Here is a 21851-nt window from a genome sequence, read left to right on the forward strand (position 1 = left end):
TGACATCATAGCGAATGCTATGATGCCAAATTTTATTTATGTAAGTTAATAATAAATATAACAAAATAACTTATAAAAATACACAAAAATAAGTTTACTAAACAATTCTTAGTTTAGAGTTACTATTCTAATTATTTACCGACTTGAATAATCTTTAAGTAGTTACGTATATTTAGCAGGGCCGCCGAAAGCCATCACGTCGCCTGGGACAGTATCTCTGATTGGCGACCTTATTGATCAAAATTTTCCTATATTTCAGATAAGGGACCTTTTTTTTCTTTTCTTTTTTTTTTCATTTCATCTGGCGCTCCTTGGATATCTGCCGGCCTTGGATATCTGCAGATATCCAATTTTCGCACCCCCTTCCTTTCTCGGCGGTCCTGATATCATAAATAACATACAGTAGTTATATATATATATATATATATATATATATATATATATATATATATATATATATATATATATATATATATATATATATATATATATCTAGTTAAATAGTTGTTACTTTACCCTTTCTTTATACGAATTTTTTGAAGAGTCATTTTGTGCAATGTAGGCCATAGAATGAGCAATAAATAGCGCGTAGAATGTAGCACCCGTTACCATAGAAAAAATTATAACAATAGCTTCTGATAAAATTAATGGAGCTGAACGTCCGTATCCAACACTCAACATATGCGATAAAGTTGAGAATAAAGCCCATCCATACTGTGTGTACCATGGGCTACGCTAACGTATACAAAATACAAAAAAATCAATTATGTAAAAATATTTAAAAGAAAAAAAAAACATAATAATAAATCATTTAATTAAAATTATACTTATAAGTAATAAAAATAACTGATAAATATACTAGACATTTTTTATTACTACTAGGGGAGGATGGGGTAAGATGACGAATGGGGCAAGATGACAACCTACCATTATCTTCAAAATTCAACTAAATATGAAAGCTTACTGTAGCTGAGAGCGTTGTAGATTATATCTACTAGATTTATTTATGTTTTCTTTATAAATTTTATTTTCTGGATGAAAGATAAGTATTGAATAAGGTTTTTCCTATATTAGTAAAAAAAAAAAAAATTCACTTGCATTTGATTTTTTTCATCAATACATCACCAGCTAAAGGTAAGCGAGAATTTTTCGCTTAGCTTGTTCAATTTGGAAGCCAAACGAGTAGTATTAAGCTATGATAACTAATTTATGTATAGTTCTGAATCACCTTTGAAGGTTGTGTAGTCTAGGGGCAAGATGAACGGGGTAAGATGACTCGTTCGTCGTTTTGCCGAAGTACATGTTTTACTTTTAACTGTATGAACACTGCCTCTAGTTTTGTTTAACTTAAATCTTGTTGCCTAGGTGTGTTTAACTTATAAAAATAAACACAATTATAATAAATAACTTAGAATAATAATTAAAGTTACTTTAAAGTTAATTAAGTTTAGTTATGTTGTGAATATTATTATTTATGCATATGTCAATTTTAGTTATGCGTATATCTGTTTGTAAAATAAGCATAGCTAATATGATTATGGTTAATAACTATACTTTATGGTTATATTTAATCTGTTTTATACATACATATACATACATACGTATGTATATCTATGTATAAAACTTTATGGTTATATTTAATCTGTTTTATACATACATAAACATACATACGTATGTATATGTATGTATAAAACAGATTAAATATAACCATAAAGTATAGTTGTTAACCATAATCATATTAGCTATGCTTATTTTACAAACAGATATACGCATAACTAAAATTGACATATGCATAAATAATAATATTCACAACATAACTAAACTTAATTAACTTTAAGGTAACTTTAATAACTATATATATATATATATATATATATATATATATATATATATATATATATATATATATATATATATATATATATACATATATATATATATATATATATATATATATATATATATATATATATATATATATATATATATACATATGTATGTATATGTATATATATATATGTGTGTGTGTGTGTAAAGTATATTTCTAATATGGTACATGTATTTGCATGTTATTTGTTTATATTGACAGTCCCATTGTATACTATTGTGTTATTTGTAGTTATTAAAACGGTTCGCAACTATATCAGAACTACAAGTAGAGGTGCCAATGGAAATTGGACAATGCAGAACATGATTCAAGCTATTGAAGCTTGCAATTCCAATGCTTGCAGCAAGAATTAAGCTGCTGTAAATTTTGGAGTTCCAGAAGCAACACTAAGGCGTTACCATAAAAATCTTTGGATCAATTTCCAATCAGCAATGGAAGGTTTCGTCCTTTATTTTCAATGGAAATGGTAAAATTACTTGCAGAATATTTAATTGAGTTGAGCAAAAGATTTTTTGGTATGACCAAAGTACAGCTCAGAAAATTTGCATTTGAATTTGCAGAACATAATAATGTTCAACATAATTTTAACAGGGAATTAAAAATTGCTGGTCTTGACTGGTAACTGGAATTTTGAAACGCCACAACAATATTTCATTATGAACTCCTGAAATGACGTCTTTGGGTAGAATTCAAGGTTTTAACTCCCCACAGGTTGCAATATTTTTTGATTTACTTCGAGATCTCTTGAGAACGCATAATTCACATTCAAAAAGAATCTTCAATGCTGATGAAAGTGGGTTACCCACTGTACCAACGAAAGTCCCAAAAGTATTTTCAGTTAAAGGCATTAAAAGAGTGGGCAAAGTTGTTTCTGCTGAAAGAGGAAAAATCGTAACCATAGTTTGTAGCATGAATGCTGTTGGAACTTACATACCTTCAGCTTTTATTTTTCCCCGAGAAAGAATGCGGTATGATTTTCTGGACAATTCTCCACTTGATTCAGTTGGCTTTGCCTATAATTCTGGTTGGATAACGCAAGAAATTTTTGTAGATTATCTAATTATCTAAAGCACTTTGCTTATCACACAAAACCAACTATTGCTGATCCTTTTCTGTTAATTGTGGATAACCATAACTCACACATAAGTTTTTCAGCCATCGAATATTGCAGAAAACATTAAATTGTAATACTAAAATTGCCACCACATGCCACCCATATGATGCAACCTCTGGATGTTACCTTCTTTTCACCATTCAAAACTTACTACAGTCAAGCTTGTGATAACTGGATGATAAATCACCCAGGTAGACCAATCACTGAAGCACAGATTCCTGCACTCGTAAGGCATGCATATGACCAATCAGCAACAACTGGCATTGCAAGAAAAGGATTTGAAGAAACTGGAATCTGGCCCTTCAATCCGCAGATCTTTTTTGATGGTGCAAAGTCTTAACCGACTTTGCACCATCATTGACCAGTGATAGTCCAATACCAAAAAATCAGATTATATCAAATAATCAATCAGGAATAAGTATGTAAATTATATATTATTTAGACAGTTCGGTTTTTTATTTGTTTCTTAAAACTAAAAGTTAAAAAATGTTTGTATTTTTTTTTTGTCGTTTTTTTTATCTACAAATCTTTACCTGACAATTTATAATTTAAATAAGCTAATAACTTCAGCTTATCTATAATATTGGACAATTATGCTAAATAATAGAATATGAAATAACGTAAAATTAACCTAAATAATTTTATGATGATTTTTATGACATATGTTATATAATTTTTTCTGTAATATTTTGTTCCAGTAGTTGAAGATTGCCAGCAACAGTCAACATCAAAGGTGAAACCTAATGCAGTTACATCAGCATTGACCATATCATTTAACAACAACAACTCTTTATCATTGCCAACTATTAACATTGAACCAAAATGCATTCAGTCGAATGCAGATGCAAATGTTGATAGAACCCAAATAGAGTTAAACGATGTGCCAAAAACTGTATCACCTGATTTGACCTTATCCTATTGCTTGTAGGGTTACAAATAGTGCTAGCCATAAACGAAAATTTAAGCAAGCAGAAGTGGCAACAAGTTCCCGTTTTAAAGCTGCAGTTCAATTAGCTGCACTTGAAAAAAAAGAAAAATTGATGAATCAAAAAATAAAGAAAGCTGTTAGAGAAAAGAAGGGCCAGCTTAAAAAAACAGCTGTAACTAACGATAGAAAGAAAAATGACAAAGCCAAAAAAAGAGCAAAAAAAAAATCCAAAAATCAAGTTTCAAAAATAGTTGACAAAACTGAAGAAATTTCATGTTGGTATTGTGAAATTATCTATGGTGATCCTAATGATCCATTGCTTGATGATAACTGGGATATGTGTAAATCCTGTGAACACTGGTGTCATTTAACTTGTGTGCAATATGTTAAGCGCAAATTTACTTGTACTGTATGCTACTCTTATGTAGCTTAGCAATTATTACATTGTTTTATTGCGCATTAAAATATTTTGTTTGGCATTTGTTTTATTTTGTTGTTTTGGAATTTACTATGAACTGATTAGCAGGTTTTTTGGCATAGCCCTATATAAATATATAAACTTAATTTTTATTAAAAATTACACCACTATTTATATTACTTATTTTATAAACTAGAATTTATGATACCGTGATATTTAAGACAGTAATGGTATCATGGAATTAACTTATCTTAAAATCGTCATCTTGCCCCCCATACGGGGCAAGATGACGATTTGAGGTAACATCGGTAATGAGTTTTCTTCGGACTATTTTCAATTTTTATAAGGTTTTTTTGATACATCAGTAGCACATGATAATTTTTAATCGCTTCTTCATAAAGTTTTACTTATTGGAACACTTATTGACTAAGATATAAGTGCTTTTCAAAACGTTCGTCATCTTGCCCAATGTTCCCCTATATCAATTATGAACAAAGAAAAAGAGCGAAAAAATGAAATTTGAATTGACGCTAAAATAAACATTAAAAAAGTAGAATATGTGAAAGAAAACTAATGGACAGTAATAGGTTGTTCATTCATTTCCTTTTACATTTTCTTTAAGACATATGATAAACAATCTTACACTGAATGGTTCAGTGTAGTTAAAGCAAAAAACGTAAAGGCGAAAAGTTATTTTACGAAACTTTTCTGAAAGTAATTGCCGTTGGTTGCGTAAAAAAAAAAACATTTTCTTACGATGCACGACAACTTTACGGCTTTTACAAGTACCACGTATTTCATCTTTATAAATTTTACATTTTTTATTCAAACCTTTAAAATTTAAAAAAAGAGCAAAAATATTCTTTAGATCATTTGATAAATTCAAAAAATAACTTAGAAATGTACAATACACTTTTAGGTTTTGTCGGAAAGGAAGTTTGAGCTACATAGCTACAATGATTTTAAACTGCTGCCCAAGGCGACGTTGCTTTAAGTAGTAAATAAGAAATAAATAAAAACTAAATATTTTTCCTCAAAAAAGTTAACATTTTCATTGAATATGAATTTATGCCTGCATACATTATTAGTAGACCTAATTCAGAACTAGGTGTTGAATAATAAATATTTACAAAATTAACATAGACAAAAATGTGTCGTTCATACTAAAATACAAAGTCAGGTGCCAATTATTTTATAAGTAACTTTTTTAAAATAATATTAATAAATATAACACAAGAGAAACAGGAAACTTTATTACGGCATTTAAAAAACAAAACTCTACCGATTTTCAATTTTATTTCTTGATGCTTCCTTATACAACAAACTAGAACCTAAAAACAATTTGTAATCTAGATTATCAAAAATCCTTAAAAATTAAGTTAAAAAATTTGATCCTGAATTTAAGCAAATGTTCTAAATTTTTCTTGCCACATGAAAACTTTATTAAAACTAAAAACAGAAAGAAAAATCCTAATTATAACTGGCAAAAAACAGAATTAAGAGTTAAAAGAAAAAACTTTCAATAAAGTACATTAAAATCTCTACTTTTTATTGTTTTTATTTTAACATTGACGGTGATAGTTATTCATTTTGTACTTTATATTACTAAAACTTATGAAGAAGTATTTATTGGAATATTTGTAAACAGAATATATAAAGACAATAAATACTTATATAGTTGTAAAATAAAGCTGAAAAAAAAAAACGAGTTTAATAACTGATATAACTAAAAAACCACTCGTTTTTTTAGAGGCCAACAGTGGCAGTTAAGTAATTTACAAAAAAATTATAAAATTAGGTAAATAAAGCATGCTAAATAAATTGATACATAAAAAATATTAGAAAAATATTTTGAAGGTATAAAGCAAAAAAAAAAAACACGAAATTTCTTATTCAAAGCCGTCTTTTATTCATATAAACATCCGCGGACATAAGTTTTTTTTAGTTAATATTTAAATAATTTAGGTTATTATAGATTTAAGAACTTTTGTTTTAAATGATTAAAATATTTCATGTAAATTGAATAAACTAAAAAAAACAACTACAAAATACCGGAGTTATTCAAAACAGCCATTTTATTTTATTTTTTAATTTCAATTTGTAACAGTTAATTTACAAATAAACAAACTTATAAATAAATATTATTTAAAAAAAAAATGTTTAAAAAAATTTTTTTTAGATTAATAACTTTATGAAGTTATTTTTATATTGTCTGCTCCGACTTTTTTTTTTTATTAAGAAGTTACTTCAATTCTTAATAAGAAGCCATGGATTAATAATGAGGATTCATATTTATTTTACTAATATCTTAAAAGCGAATAAAAAAGTATAACTATCAAATACCTCTAAGTTTCCAAGCCGCACCCAACAATTTTCAGGAAATTCTTGTAGCATCGGAATAAGGAAATGCAGGCAGCCATTCCAGTGCGCAACTAAAAGCATCATGCTGACAAGTTTGATATACCTTATAAAGCTAGCGGTCCAACAGTATACCTATAACGCATTAAATTTTTAAATAAGTTCATTTGAAATAAACTTACGATTATTCTTTTTTTTTTTTTTTAAAAAAAAACATAAAAACGTTTATCTATGCAAAAGCAAGATTATAGGCCTGGTGAATAAAAAAAGCAATTGCTTTAACTCAGTAATTGGTCAGCTTTACGTAAAAATAAAGTTTCAACGATTTTGCTTAAGATTTTATTCACATAAAACTGACTAGTTACTGAGTAAATTGCTTAACTTTACGAATAAAAATTTGTGCAAAACTTCGGATGTTTTAATTCACATAAAACTGACCAATTACTGAGTAAAAGCAATAGCTTTTTTTGATTCACCCAGCCTTATAAGCGCATATTCAAACTACATGTTTACATATTTAACATTCAACAATTATGACAACATGATATACAAAGGTAACACTAATAGTCGCAAACCAAGAGCAGGAATTATGCGCTGCTTTACTGCGTACCCAGTGAGCACGGGGCGTAAAAAAGACGTCTTTTGAATTTTTTTGACGTCTTTTGAACGTTCGAACGTTTTTTTAGTTTACGTACTTACTTTAAACGCATTTATTATCCAGTAAATTTTATAACAAATTAAAACTAGAGCATGTAGCTTTTCTTAAACACGCGGAGCGTCATCAAAATAGCTTTTCTTAAACACGCGGAGCGTCATCAAAAAAGTCTAATTTATCAACCATAGCTTACATGAAAAATATTTGTAAATGATATGGAAAATATTTGTAAATAATATGGAAAATATTTGTAAATAATATGGAAAATATTTGTAAATAATATGGAAAACCAAAGAGTTATAATATCGCTAGCTTTTATAACTCCTTGGGAAAACATTTGTAAATTGGAAAATAGGCTGAAACACATTTCTTTACAGAAATAGGTTTTAGCCTATTTTATATAATAGGCAAAAATATGAATATATAATATAAAACAAAACGACAGACTAGCTGATTTAACAACTATCGTTCAGTCAGCACGTTGTTTCTCTTATTTGCGTAAATTGACTGCGTGAATTGATTCATTCAAAAAATAATATGCACCTGTTAATAAAAATATTTTAACTTGAGCTATTTTAATTTTAGAAAAACTAAAATCTCTCTATAGAAAGTTGTTAACAAACTTATTTAACCAGCATTAAATAAGATAAAATATAAACATAACTGTTTTAAAAGTTTTAAAAAACAATTTTATATTTTTTAAATGGTTTTGTCGATAAAAATACAATTTTTTATTGTTTATCATATTTGTATTTGTATATTTATCTTCGTTTATACGTCTATAAGTTTAACTATTCGCGACCTTGTTACGTTAATCATGTGATGTAAATATTTAAAAGAAAAAAGAAAAGGAAAAAAAGTAATAAATATGTTATTAAAATCGTTATTAAAAACTTTATTTATTAATTTATTTTTTACCTCTTCATATTGCGATACACCTCGAATAATTCTTGTAAGTCGGAGCAACTTTAATAGGTTTAGCAATTTTGATACTTTTAAGATTTTGATAACCCTGGATGCACCCTTTAAACCAATGCCTACTTCCTCTCTACTCCCCGCAAATAACATGAGTATAAAATGCAATGGAAGAGTGCTAATGACATCAATAGTAAACCAAGTCTTGAAGTAGCTAAACACAAAAATATTTGTAATACATTAAACTCAAGAAATTGAACATCCTACTGTTGTAAATTCATTATAATGATGTTTTTTGGATAAACTATTTAAAGATTTACATGTTAACAAAAGTGGTTTAGCTAGTTTTAATTCCAAAACTACCTGATTATGGATCTAAAAGATTTTATATTTCAAAATTTAAGTAAATATTAGCAAAAAATAAGCATACGTAGCTATTACGTTATAATATTACGTTATAATATTACGTAAGTATAGGTAGCTATTACGTTATAATATATACACTTAAACCTGGCTTAACTTATAGACATTAGATTTACTTAAAAGTCATATGATAATAAACTACCCACTAATAAACAAAACTCATGAACTAAAATACTAAAAAGAATTAAATTAAAAGACCAGAACAAATTTGAAGTTTGAAACTTTTCTAAACTTTTCAAATCTTGCTGGTGCAATAACAAAGTGTTGAAAGGCGGCAAATCTGCCGCCAAAAATAAAAAGCGTCAAAGAATTTAATTAATAAAATAAAAAAACGATAAAGCAGGATTAAAGAAAAGAAAAAAAGAAAAAAGAAAAAAAAAGGATGTCTTTTCATAAGGATATCCTTCTAAATAAAGACATTTTAAAGAAATACTAAACAACTGTTGAAAGCATTAAGAGGAGACATTCATATCAAAACCAGGGTTCCCAAACCAGAAAAAAAATCACTAAAAAAAACAACAACAACAAAAAAACAATCGCAAAGAAAATTATAACTGTCACATATAAAATTTTAAAAACAATATTTGTTTTTAAAATTTTAATTTTTTAAAATTTTAAACCTTTTTTATATATATTTTCTAAAAAAGTTTAAAGGACTTGTAATATATAGAAAAAGCAATTATTTGCTATTCTGTATTTCTTTTTTTTTCCTGCGCCTTGAAGAATTATAAGTATCAACATTAATATTGAAATAAAAATTGCTATTAATTGCGAACTGCGCAATATATAAATATTTAAAGTTAAAAATTACCTAAATGTGTTATGAGTATAAGTTAGAAATAGAACTTACTGCAATGCAATTTTTTTCCCATCAAGTTGAAAATCACTTTTTTCAGGACCAGCTCGGTACCCAGTTCTGAAATTCATTAGTATATCTATTAAGCACACTATATCAGAGGTAATATGAAAAGCGAAGAAAGTGTTAGAGATACTTGTAACGTTATTATCTCCGTTAGAGCTTTTTGAGGTCGTAATGTTGCCAACATTATATATATTATTAGAAAAAAAACTGATATCCAGTGGAAGAACAAACATGTTTGTTGCAAGCATCGCCATTATTAGTAAGTCCCAATACTGCCTATACCAAAAAATAAATTTATTTAATAAAACTTTGTATACAAAATAAAGCAATATAATAAAAATTAAAATAAAAAAAGAAGCAACCTTAATTTGCTCCATGGATGTATAACAAAGCCCGAATTTTTTGAGCGTTCTCTTTCAAATTCCATGGCTTTTTTTCCTCCGAAGAATTTTATCGTTTGGTTGTTGTGAGCCGGACAAAACAAATCTTTTATAAGATCGGCGGATGTGTTTTTCTTTTTAAAAAGTTGTCGTTTTGGCTGTTTTTTGAAACTCATAAAACTCTTCTCTGCTTTCTGATCAAAATGTGGAAAAAGCATTGCGCCTAAAAAATCATCCATAAGGTGCATTGGAATGTCATCTTCAGACGCTTTGATGTTGGCATCTTCTTCAGTCATTTTGATGTTAAAATTTTTTTCATTACCTTCTAAATATTCTTCAGCTTGTTTTTTATTGTTCATTACCACATGATTTTGCTGCTTTTTTTCTGTTGTTTTTCCAGTGTTTTCTTCGCAATTCATCTTTGATATTTGGTAAGTTTTTTCGTTAACTAAATATGTCGAAGGATATACACACATTCTTCAAAAGTCAATATTTTAATGCAACCATAGCTTAAAACGTATGTTTGACAATAAATAGTAAAGACTACAATAGTTCTTTATGTTTTTTTTTTTTTATTATTATTTAAAAACTTCGTTTTACAATTTTTCCATGTAAAAATCTCATGAAAAATAGATCAACATGTAAATGAAGCTTTAAGAAATGACGACATTGATATTCTGGTAACCGACTGAAATAGGAACATTATTAAAATCAATCGGAACAAGCTCAAAAATCCATGAGGGCGTGATTGATCAACCACGCTCTCATGGATTTACTAACGACGTCGTACTAACGACGGTATTTTAAGTTTTATAAAACAAACAAAAAAACTCAGTAATAAAAGAAACAGAAATGGCAATAATCTTTAACAAATGCTTTAAAACAAACCTTTGAAAAGTAAACATTTAAATATTTCAACATTATTTATTTGATTCACTTAAGATTTGCTACACCATTAAAATAAATTTCATTTTTAATGACCATGTCTTATATTAAAATAAATATTAAAATAAATTTCATTTTTAATGACCATGTCTTGTAAAGTTAAAAAAAGTTTTCGATTCTTAGATTTTTCTAAATGTTTATGTCTTGTAAAAGATTGTACAATTATCTGTAATACACAAGTAAAAGTCAAATATAATTTAAAACATGTTTGAAAAACAACATTCAAACTCATAGATTATTTAAACAAAGCAACAAACACCCGTTAGTTTTGCTTGGAAATTCTTTCCATAGATTTTTCTATATTTGGACTCTTTTTAATTTATTTATCAACATTGGTTTTAAAGAAATAAACACCATAAATCATGAATATATAATCTATAATTTAAGTAAATGTTGGTATAATTTACACAGTTGTATTATAAGAAGAAGAACAACAAAAACAACAACAATAACGACAACAATAATATAATATAAACTAAATAATAATGATAATAATCTGTTTTGCGGTGTGCCATTATTCAAGACAAAGAAAAACAAATTGACTCTGGTTTATTCGACTTCTAAGTCAAAATAAAGCGTTTTTTTTTAAGGATTTCTTCAAATAATTTTGACTTTTTTTTTTCGCGATAAATTATTTAATAAATACTTTTGTACAATAATATAAAAACAAAAAAAAAACGTTTATATATTTAAATTTTATACTATAACTTTTAAATAAATAAATATAAAGTTTGGTGTTTAAAATCGCGCATGCTTTTTTAAATATTTAAAACTTTTTTAAAGCTGCATAGATGGCGGACAGATGTATTTTTTAATGCCTTTCTTGTCTATGAAATCCAGACAATTTTTTTTTAAAAGAGAAAATTTTTTCAACTGATGCCTCCTCCCTCTGCTCTGTCTCACTCTCTTTCTAATTAGATTTGTTGTATTTATATATTTACGCGCTTTTTGACTATACAGTGGCAATAAGAGAGTATGTGCTTATTGATTATTCAGTGACAATAAAAGAATAAGTGCCCATCGGTAAATTGGTAATATTTAGAGAGTAATCGTTCATTGATTATTCAGTGACAATAAGAGAGTTTACGCTTATTGATTATTCAGTGACAATAAGAGAGTTTACGCTTATTGATTATTCAGTGACAATAAGAGAGTTTACGCTTATTGATTATTCAGTGACAATAAGAGAATTTACGCTTATTGATTATTCAGTGACAATAAGAGAGTTTACGCTTATTGATTATTCAGTGACAATAAGAGAGTTTACGCTTATTGATTATTCAGTGACAATAAGAGAGTTTACGCTTATTGATTATTCAGTGACAATAAGAGAGTTTACGCTTATTTATTATTCAGTGACAATAAGAGAGTTTACGCTTATTAATTAAAGGTAGTTAAATTAACAGTGAATTGTTAGTAAACTAAACACAGTTTTTGCAAAGCAAAACCGACATCCAACCAAAGCTACTAAGGTAGCTTTTACTAAGATTTTATTTTCAATTATTTGGATGCGTCAATTTTAAAAATACGCAATAACGTCAATTTTTTTAAAATGTAGCGCTAGCTATTTACTAGCTCTACTAGATTTTTAAAATGTAGCGCTAGCTATTTACTAGCTATTTACTAGCTCGGCCAGGAAAATAATTTCCAATACATGTTTTTACATTTTTGCTACATTTTTTGAAAAAGTGTTTAAAAGTAATGATAGAGCAACAGAAGACAAGAACAGAAGACAAGTTAGAAAAAACTAGCATACTTTTATTTATTCACTTTTTCACTTTGCCGTTTGTTAAAAATTATAAAAAAGAAACCACAGTAATAGAAAATCCTGGTCGGGGCTAGAAGATGACAGACTTGACTTAACACCGAGCCCCGTTACACAAGAAAATAAGTGATAAATAAAACAGTATAAGTACATACAAAACTTCAGCAGTAAAATAAACTTTTGCTAACAATCTTCCAGCGGAATAATAATAATAATAATAATAATAATAATAATAATAATAATAATAATAATAATAATAAAAAGATGAGATAGTCGTGAAAGTTTTCAATCGCAAAAAATTTTATTAAAAATTATGGAATATAAATAAGTATGTAGGGCTGATTAATAAACATCAACAAAAACATAAAACAAAATAGAAAAACAATTAGTAAAAAAAGTTAAAGAAAATGTAATTATTTTAAATGATTTATTTTAAAACCTTTTAAAAAAGATATTTGAAGTCTAGTATATCGAAGCCCGTGTTTAGTTAATGCCGTTTTGATTCAGCCTTAAAACTTTTCAAATTTTCAGTGAACAACTTCGTCGTTCTCATTAACCAACTTAAATTAAACTCGTACATATTTCAGTTGTTCACTGAAAATTTGGTTGAATATTTATGAGAGATGTAAATAAGATTGAAATGATTGGGGAGATAACCCACATTTTGGGAGATAAACCACATTTTGGAAGATAACTCACATTTTGCTTTAAACATAAATAATATTACTTGATGAATAATAATCTTATAAATTATTAAAGCACCAAGCTGACGTAAAAGAGGTTCGCAATGTGTATTCCTGTTTTCCCCAAATATTATCCTGCAAGCATATTTTTGATTTGCTTTTGTTTATAACACCATAATATTCGAGTTTTTTCAAAAGTATCTCATGATTTAATGTGTCAAAAGCTTTGGATTTTTTTCAGTGGTTATATTAAAATCTTAATCGTTTTGTATTTTGTTTGCAACATGTTGTGGTTTCAAAAAAATGTGTTAGCTTTTTGATTTAACTTAAAATTAGTTTTAAAAATGACGAAAGAAGAAGAGAATTATGCACAAATATTTGAAAAACCCCAATAGTAGCAATAATTCGATAGCAAAAGTATTACAAATACATCCATACACAGTTAGTCGTGTAATTCAACGTTTTTCTCAAAAAAAATTGATCAAACTCAAATCTGGTGGTGGAAGAAGGGTTTTAAAGATATACAGCTAATTAGAAAACTGGTTAACAATTTTAAAATTAACCCAAGCCTTTCACTAAACGCGATCTGAAACTCAAAAAAAAATGCAAGAACTTTTTGCAGAAAATTGTATGGCAATTTTATTTCTAAATATTTCTATATTATTGAAGACAATGAAACTTATATCAAGTACAATCATCAGCAAATTCCTTGTGCTGTCTATTATATTGCCAAATACAGAGGATAAGCAGATAAGAAATTTAAATACACAAAACTAGACAAGTTTGCTAAAAAAGCCTTGATATGGCAAGCTATTTGCAGTTGTGGCAAACAATTAGCACCTTATATTTCTCATTCAACAGTTTCTGGTCAAATATATGTTAAAGAGTTTTTAAAAAAACGGCTTTTACCTCTCATTAAATAATAGACTTGTGTTCTAGCCTGATTTAGCTTTAAGTCGTTATTGTAAACTAGCTATAGAATGATATAAAAAACTAGTGTAGAATTTGTGCCTAAAACAGAAAATCCTCCAAACTGTCCAGAATTAAGAGTTATTAAAAAGTTCTGGGCTATTATTAAAAGAAAAAAAAAAAAATCTTTGCAGAAAGATACTAAAACATCATTTAAAAAAGCATCAAGTAGTTTTGATTCTTATTCTATTCTGTGCGCAAGCATATGGGTACCACCAAAGCAAAAGTTCGAAATTTTATTAGATTCCCACAGGAATAATTTGAGTGTTTGAGCTTCTTAAGTTAATGTATTAAAGTTATTACTTAATTCTTAATAAAAATTAAAGAAAAAAATCTTTTTTTTAGTTGTTTTTCTACTTTCACAGTTATTATGTACACACTTTATATGTTTAACCAATTCAATTATTGCGTATTACACTTATTGCATACTATACAAAGCCAGACAGTTAATAAATCAAAACTGATTAAAAACATTTATATTTCTCTCTAATACACTTCCATTTTTCCTTCATCCATTGTTACATAAACTATGCTAATATTGCATGATGCCGCTCAAACAAAATTATGATTAGAAAACTAGCTAAACACATTATTAAAGAACTATTTTAAAATCATCACATGCTCAATGTGTTTTAGCTTTTTAAATTTTAATTTTATGCACAAACTTCATAATAAAAGATTACCTGTAATATTTAATAGATAGTTTAATAATGGTAATCATATTTACCCTACAAAATTTTCAAATTACAATTATAAGCAACCTCAAATGTGTTATTTGGTTAATAAATTTTTTATTGCCATCAGAGGTTCTAAATTATAGAACACATTATTAAATAACGAACTGAAAAATTGTTCTTCTCTTTCTTTATTTAAACAAAAACTTAATAATGATAGCAATGGATTAATTTCTTCTATGGTTTTTATTATTTATTATTTCTTTATTTTATCGTTTATTTTTATTATCATTTTTTCTTTTAACAACAATTCTATTACCTCGACAATTTTCTTCAAATTATTATATTAACTTATCTTTAGTTTTCTAGGTTTAACTACTATATTCCAGTTAGATATAATTATTAAAATCTTTTTCTTTTAATTATATTTTAGTCTGCTCTTAACAGTACTTGCATATAATTTTTAAATGGTATAGAATAGTTGTACTATTTACCTTTTTGTTAAAAAATAATTGTTAAGTAATAATTAAAAATAATTGTTAGACACACTTACCAATGAAAGTATGTGACATTTAGTGGGCTTAGTGATAATGCAAACATTGTCTTCTTTTTGACCCCGTTCATGTAGATACTATTTATACAACACGTTATTATTTTTTTACTGACAAACTAATTAAATTAAAAAAATATATATATTTATTATTTAATATACAAAAATCGCATGCGCTAATGCTAATTTACGTAAACATGTTGTAAAACATAAAAATGTAATAGAAAAAGTTTAAACAAAGGAAATCAAAAGTAAGTACGTTCATTATGATTTATGATTTAGTTTATAAAGAAGTATAAAACAGTATAAATTAGTAAATTAATAATAACTATTTAGAGTATAAAAACATATTTTATACTTTTTCAAACCTGCTAAAAACAATATTGCAGTTTTTCTATATAATACTTCAAATTATGTCTTAGACACTCTCAGATTTTGCCACGGTAAAGCATATTATCTCACATACTTTATCTCACATGTTTTCATTAGTACTTATTACATAAGACTTTGTCAAAAAAGAAAATAATTCTAATCTTGGCAAACTAAGTTATGCTGTTTCCACTTGTTTCTTGTTATATTTTCATGTTTCATATTTTTATTTTAGTTTAAGAATAAAACATATTGAGGATTTAGTGTTCAGACATGTGTCACGTGTCAAGAGGACTTGGTGTCAAACAACATCAACTACAAAATATTTTTATTCAATGATCCTTTTATTATATACTTGGAACGAGCCATTAAGTCTAAAGTTAAATTAAAGAAGTTAGATTGGGTTTTGTAGAGCTAAAATGGTAGCAAAAGATATAAGTTTACCAACTACGTTTTCTGATATCAAGTTTCAAAATCAAATTTTGTTGTTTACGTTTTTTTTTTAATAATATACAAAAGGATCACATTTGTGGAACTCATTTCTTCCAAACAATTGTAAAACTATAACTTCAAATTAAAATTTTAAAAACATTAAAAAAAACAGTTACCTAATTATGACGCTGGTAAGAGTTGCCATAATTAGAACAGCGCCTTTATTGGAACACTTGCATTTATTTTTGAAAAAAAATGAATTATTGTTATATTTTGCATTTTTTTAGTAAAACGCCTTATTTTCTACGTTATGATACATTTTAAAAGTTGTTCTTCAAAAAATCCATGTGCAACATGGATTTAAAGTTTTTTACGTCATTTTTTTTGGGTGATCTAAACTTGTGTTCACACTATACTGATTGCGCTTGATAAACTATTCTTCTATAGGTTATACGATTTTTTGTGTTTAATTCGATGGGATTTAAAATGCAAAATAACAAGATAAACTTATATTATCAATTGCTGCAACCATGATATTGCTGTGATATAACAAAATTGTCCAAAGTTTCTTTAATTGGAACCATAAAGCTTTCTTGACCTAATCAGTAATAAAATCAAAGGATTGTAGAAATAGTTCAGACGAAATTTTGAAATACTCAATAACAACCATAAACCTTAAAAACAATACTTTATTTAGTGATTTTTAATCAATAAATTAGAAGAACGTCCTAACAGTTGAAGCTTTTATACAATTTTTTGTTTGTACACTTTCAGTTTGTCAGGGTAATATTAATCCTATTATAAGTTTTGAATGAACTGTTTAAATTTTCACTGTAAAAATTAAAATCATATTTAATCAATTTTTGTTGATTTTATTGTTTGTTCGTTTTTAAAAAAGCAACCTGTTCTGATTAAGGAATCAATGTGTTCTAATTTAGGGAACCAGTTGCGTTGATTGGAAAAAATTGGTATCTTTGTCAAAACAAATTTATTTTCAATAACAGTGCAATCAATTAAGTCAAATTATGGTTAAAAGTATAGTAGGATTGTCTATTTGTATTAATCAAATCATAAATTTTTCATAGTTAAGCCATTTTTGATTAATAAATATTTATCCTAGTGTTCCAATTAAGGCAACTCTCCCTATCTCAAATTCTATTCTATTTTTAAAATATTCTCTTTTCTTATTCGTTTATTTCAAAAGCGCTTTTAGTTTTTACATTATTGCAAATTTTTTTTTTTGTAATTTTTTTTAAGTGGAATTAAGGAATTAAAAAAAGTTAAGAAAATCATTAAATTAAAAAAGAATCGAGTGATATTAGGAAAGAAAATTTTTAAAAGCCTTTAACAATCTTTTATTTAATTCCAGTATAAAAGTTGGTACAAAATTTGAACTAAATATTAGTAAGGAAAAAAAAAAAAAAAGATATAAAAAACGTTTTAGTAATTGCAGTATTTATTGTATAGTTTAAAGTTAAATAAAAATAATTATAAATGAAAAAGACATATGATAAAACTATTACTTATGTATTTTAATATTTTTTCGGAGACAATACTAAGTTTATCTTTTTCTTGCCCCAGTCATGTAAATATTATTTCATAAAAAAGAATAATAATTTCAAATATTATGTATAAATTATTCAGTATTCAGTTTTTATAATTATGTAAAGTTTGTGGCCCCCTCAAATTGACGACTTTTTCAAACATTTAAATCCCTACGCCACTGTATATATATATATATATATATATATATATATATATGTATATATATATATATATATATATATATATATATATATATATATATATATATATATATATATATATATATATATATATATATATATATATATATATATTAATAATGTTAGTTTAATACTTATTTTTCAATACTTATTTTTAGTATAAATAAAATAAAGTTTTAAATTTATCAAAAAAAATTATAAAAATTACATTAGTTAAAATTATATTATTATAAATTACATTTTTTTAAAGATTCTTTTTTTTTTTTCAATTTTTTTTTTCTTTTTTAACAACTATCTTATTAACCGGTCTTTAATTTAAAGTTTCCTTAATTTCTTCTATTAACTTATTTTCAATTTTTAGGTGTAATTATTATTATTATTATTATTATTATTATTATTATTTTATCTTTTTTTAACGACTTTCTTTTGATTATAGATTAGTTACTGATCTTAACATACTTGTAAAATTTTTATTTATTTTTTATATGGTTACAAAGTAATTTTATGTTTACTTTTTAATGATTGTACACACTTGCTGATAAAAGCACGTCGGGGTGTAGCGATAAGGCAAATATTGTTTTTTTTTAGCCCGGTCATGTAAATTTTATTTATATAAAACGGCATTGTATTCTTTTTTTAATGACGAAATAAATAAATAAAAATTAGTCAAAAAAATAGTTTTTAAAATTAATATACTTAAATGATTTTGAAATGCTAGAAAAAATAAAAATAAAATAATATTTCAGATAAAAAAAATAAGTTTTTAAAAGATCACGAAAGATTTTCAAAGATAAAACGTATTCCCCTTTTACAGCTGCAAATAAATTTTTACAGAACATCAAGATAAAAAGAAATAGAAATTTGCGACAAATGAATTAAAATCAATAACATTACAATAGAATCAGCCCGTTTTTATAGATTTTAGGTCTAACAAAAATAAGGTTCAGAGATAATGAAAATGAAAATGTTTTAACTTTTAACTTAATACAATTGGATTCAACTTAGGACAAGTTCGCCGAATTTCGGTCAAAATTCAGAAATTCAAATTTTTTTCGGAAATTTAATTCATTTTTTATGGTAGTTTTTTTTTTAATAAATGAAAAAGAATTTTGTTTTCTACAAGTATATGTAAAAGTTTTATAAAATTTTATTTCTTAAAATTATTTTTACAAGAAAATAATATTTCAGATGAAAAAATAATATATTTTAATATATTTGGCCGGATTTAAGTATTTTTTAACTCAGTCACCATTATAATGAAGAAAAATTAAAATTTAAAGCTTATTCATAATGGATGAATAATAATAAAAAAAAATAAACCAACATGCAAAGAAAATTTATTCAAAAGAAAAATAGATCTATGTACTACATAACATTGAAACGAGGATTTAACTATACAGATAATTGATTATGGCTTTATCAATTATTGACCGACGTAAGCGGAATATTATCTTTTATTTTATAATTTCTCAAACAACTTCCTTATTTTTCAACGTAATAAAGTATAAATATAACCATCAGATTCATAGCAAAAACTCGGTAAGATTAGAACATTATATTTTTAGAAAATTAAAAACCAGCATGTTATTTAGGAAGTTTCAAATAAGAAAATAGGCGAGAAATGATGTACCTGAAGTAACTCCGACAGTTAAAGCATGATAGAAAATAAAAGTTGCCAATCTCATTTTGCTGGCTAAAATGGACTCCCTGCTCACAGGGGTGGATTCAGACCATCTAGTAGAGGAGGGACCCGATTTATAGTTTTTTTGATTTGTTGGATCCAGACCATCTGGTAGGAGGGGAAAGTTTTAGATTTTATGAACTTTTGGCTGGTAGGCTCACAAATCTCATTTTTAGTTTTTCTTTAAATGTCAGTTTTACACTGACTTAATCTATGTAACTATGACAACGTAGTATGTAACTATGAAACAACGTAGTATGTAACTATGAAACAACGTAGTATGTAACTATGAAACGACGTATCTATGTAACTATGAAACAACGTATCTATGTAACTATGAAACAACGTAGTATGTAACTATGAAACAACGTAGTATGTAACTATGAAACAACACAAACAATTTTATTAAAATGCCATATCACTTTTAAACAGTCTGTCTAATTGACCTAACTCACTTCCTTCTTTTCCAATATGCTAAGTATATAGATATAATAGTTGTATTGATATAGTAGTGTTAGATTCAATTGCTTTCGACTCAATTGAGTCAAAAACTCTGGTGTATTTGGTCATAATAGTCTTTGTAACCAAGTTTTAGTGTTCACAATTAGAAACAGTTTGAAAGATGTTGAAACAATTAATACATTTAAATGCATTAATCATTTTAACATCTTCCAAACTTTTTTTAATCTTATATATTAAAACTTGGTTACTAGGTCTATTATGACTAAATACACTAGAATTTTTTAATTTAACAGGTTTTAAGTGCTTTTTGTAAAATTTGTTTTCTTAAAAAATATTTGATCTTTTCTTTTTTTTAGGATAAAACTTGTGGTTAATTAAGAAAATTCTGTTAAACATTTGTTATAGTAAAAGATATGTACTGTAAAATTTATGTTACATATTTTAAAGAATCGTGGACAGAAAAGTTGAAAAATATAACAAGCTGTTTAAATATAAGTTAGTTGGGTTTTAGTTTTTTATTTAAATATTTTCTGTGGTCAGAGGCATGTTTTCATTTCGGACTGACATAATATAGTCTTGGATCAGCTTTATCCTTTCTAAACATTCAATGATGACTTCAATCAACTCTACATTTTAAATGTGGACTGGGTACACTAACTGCAATTTTTTCACTGGTAACTGTCAGATAATATTTTGTTCTTTCAGCTCTCAAATAAGTTTTCCATCAAAGTGGACTATGAGATTGTTTCTGTTTAAAACACTATAGAGATCTAGTCGGGGTGTTTTTCCTAAAGCAATTTAATTGTATATTCAAAATAATAAAGGTAATAACAAAAATATACGTCATTTGTTTAGTGAATAATAATTACCAACATTTTCAATTATTTTGTGTCTTTTTCTGTGTAGAAAAGATCTCAATAAATCACAAACCAAATATAGTTCTTTATTACGATAAAAACTAAACAGCAATAATACATCAAGCAATATATTAAATTATTAAACGTTTAAAAATGCAGAAATATATTATCAAGCGACAACATAATTTCTTAAAGCTTATTCTTGAACAAGAGGTAACTCTATTCCAGAGAAAAATCAAAATATTTCAAAACTATTTTATTCCGAAGAGAAGCTTCACAAAATGAAATGTTTGATATTCCGAATTAGTTTAACAATATGGTTCCCAAATAAAATTGTCATTTCTCAAATTGTATTTATTTTTATCTTTCAAGGCATATAAATTAAGGAAAGAAACTGGAGAAGAATTAATTTTACATTTGTACATTAAACAAAGATTATTAAAAGCATTTAGCTGATATATATTAAAAATTTTCATTTCAAATAAAAGAGGCCTGGCATGAGTATATCTGTTTTTAAAATTGATACGATAATCAACATGCTTCTGCTAACGATAAAGAGGTTCCAGTATACTTTTATTGGCACTACACTAAGCAATACTTGCATAGTATAAATGACAATCAATGAAAGAAAAATATAACTGTGTTAAACTTTGTTTATTTAAAGCGTTTCTAGCCTTATACATTACTCCTATACTTTAAGCAACTTTGTTGTACAAAAAATTAATGTGATATTTCCAGCTAAGGCTTTCATCAACATATATACCTAAAAAGTTAGTAT

General features: G+C 26.2%; 1 protein-coding gene across 7 annotated transcripts in view; it reads right to left on the reverse strand.

Annotated features, from left to right (window-relative positions):
- LOC105844959 (potassium/sodium hyperpolarization-activated cyclic nucleotide-gated channel 4) overlaps positions 1-21851 on the reverse strand; it is a 43614-nt gene that overhangs the window by 8723 nt on the left and 13040 nt on the right. For 2 of the 7 annotated variants that reach the window (XM_065816994.1, XM_065816993.1), the window contains 5 exons: positions 9924-10629; positions 9550-9837; positions 8280-8490; positions 6692-6841; positions 517-735 (listed from right to left, as the gene is read on the reverse strand). In XM_065816994.1, the coding sequence (XP_065673066.1) occupies positions 517-735; positions 6692-6841; positions 8280-8490; positions 9550-9837; positions 9924-10417 (1362 nt within the window). In that variant the 5' untranslated portion in view covers positions 10418-10629. Of the gene's footprint in view, positions 1-516; positions 736-6691; positions 6842-8279; positions 8491-9549; positions 9838-9923; positions 10739-10829; positions 11124-15530; positions 15609-21851 lie in introns of those variants that run through there. The other 5 variants (XM_065816991.1, XM_065816996.1, XM_065816995.1 and 2 more) reach the window with 5 other exon arrangements.

Source organism: Hydra vulgaris, chromosome 13 (genome assembly GCF_038396675.1).
Source record: "Hydra vulgaris chromosome 13, alternate assembly HydraT2T_AEP".
Lineage (NCBI taxonomy): Eukaryota > Metazoa > Cnidaria > Hydrozoa > Anthoathecata > Hydridae > Hydra > Hydra vulgaris.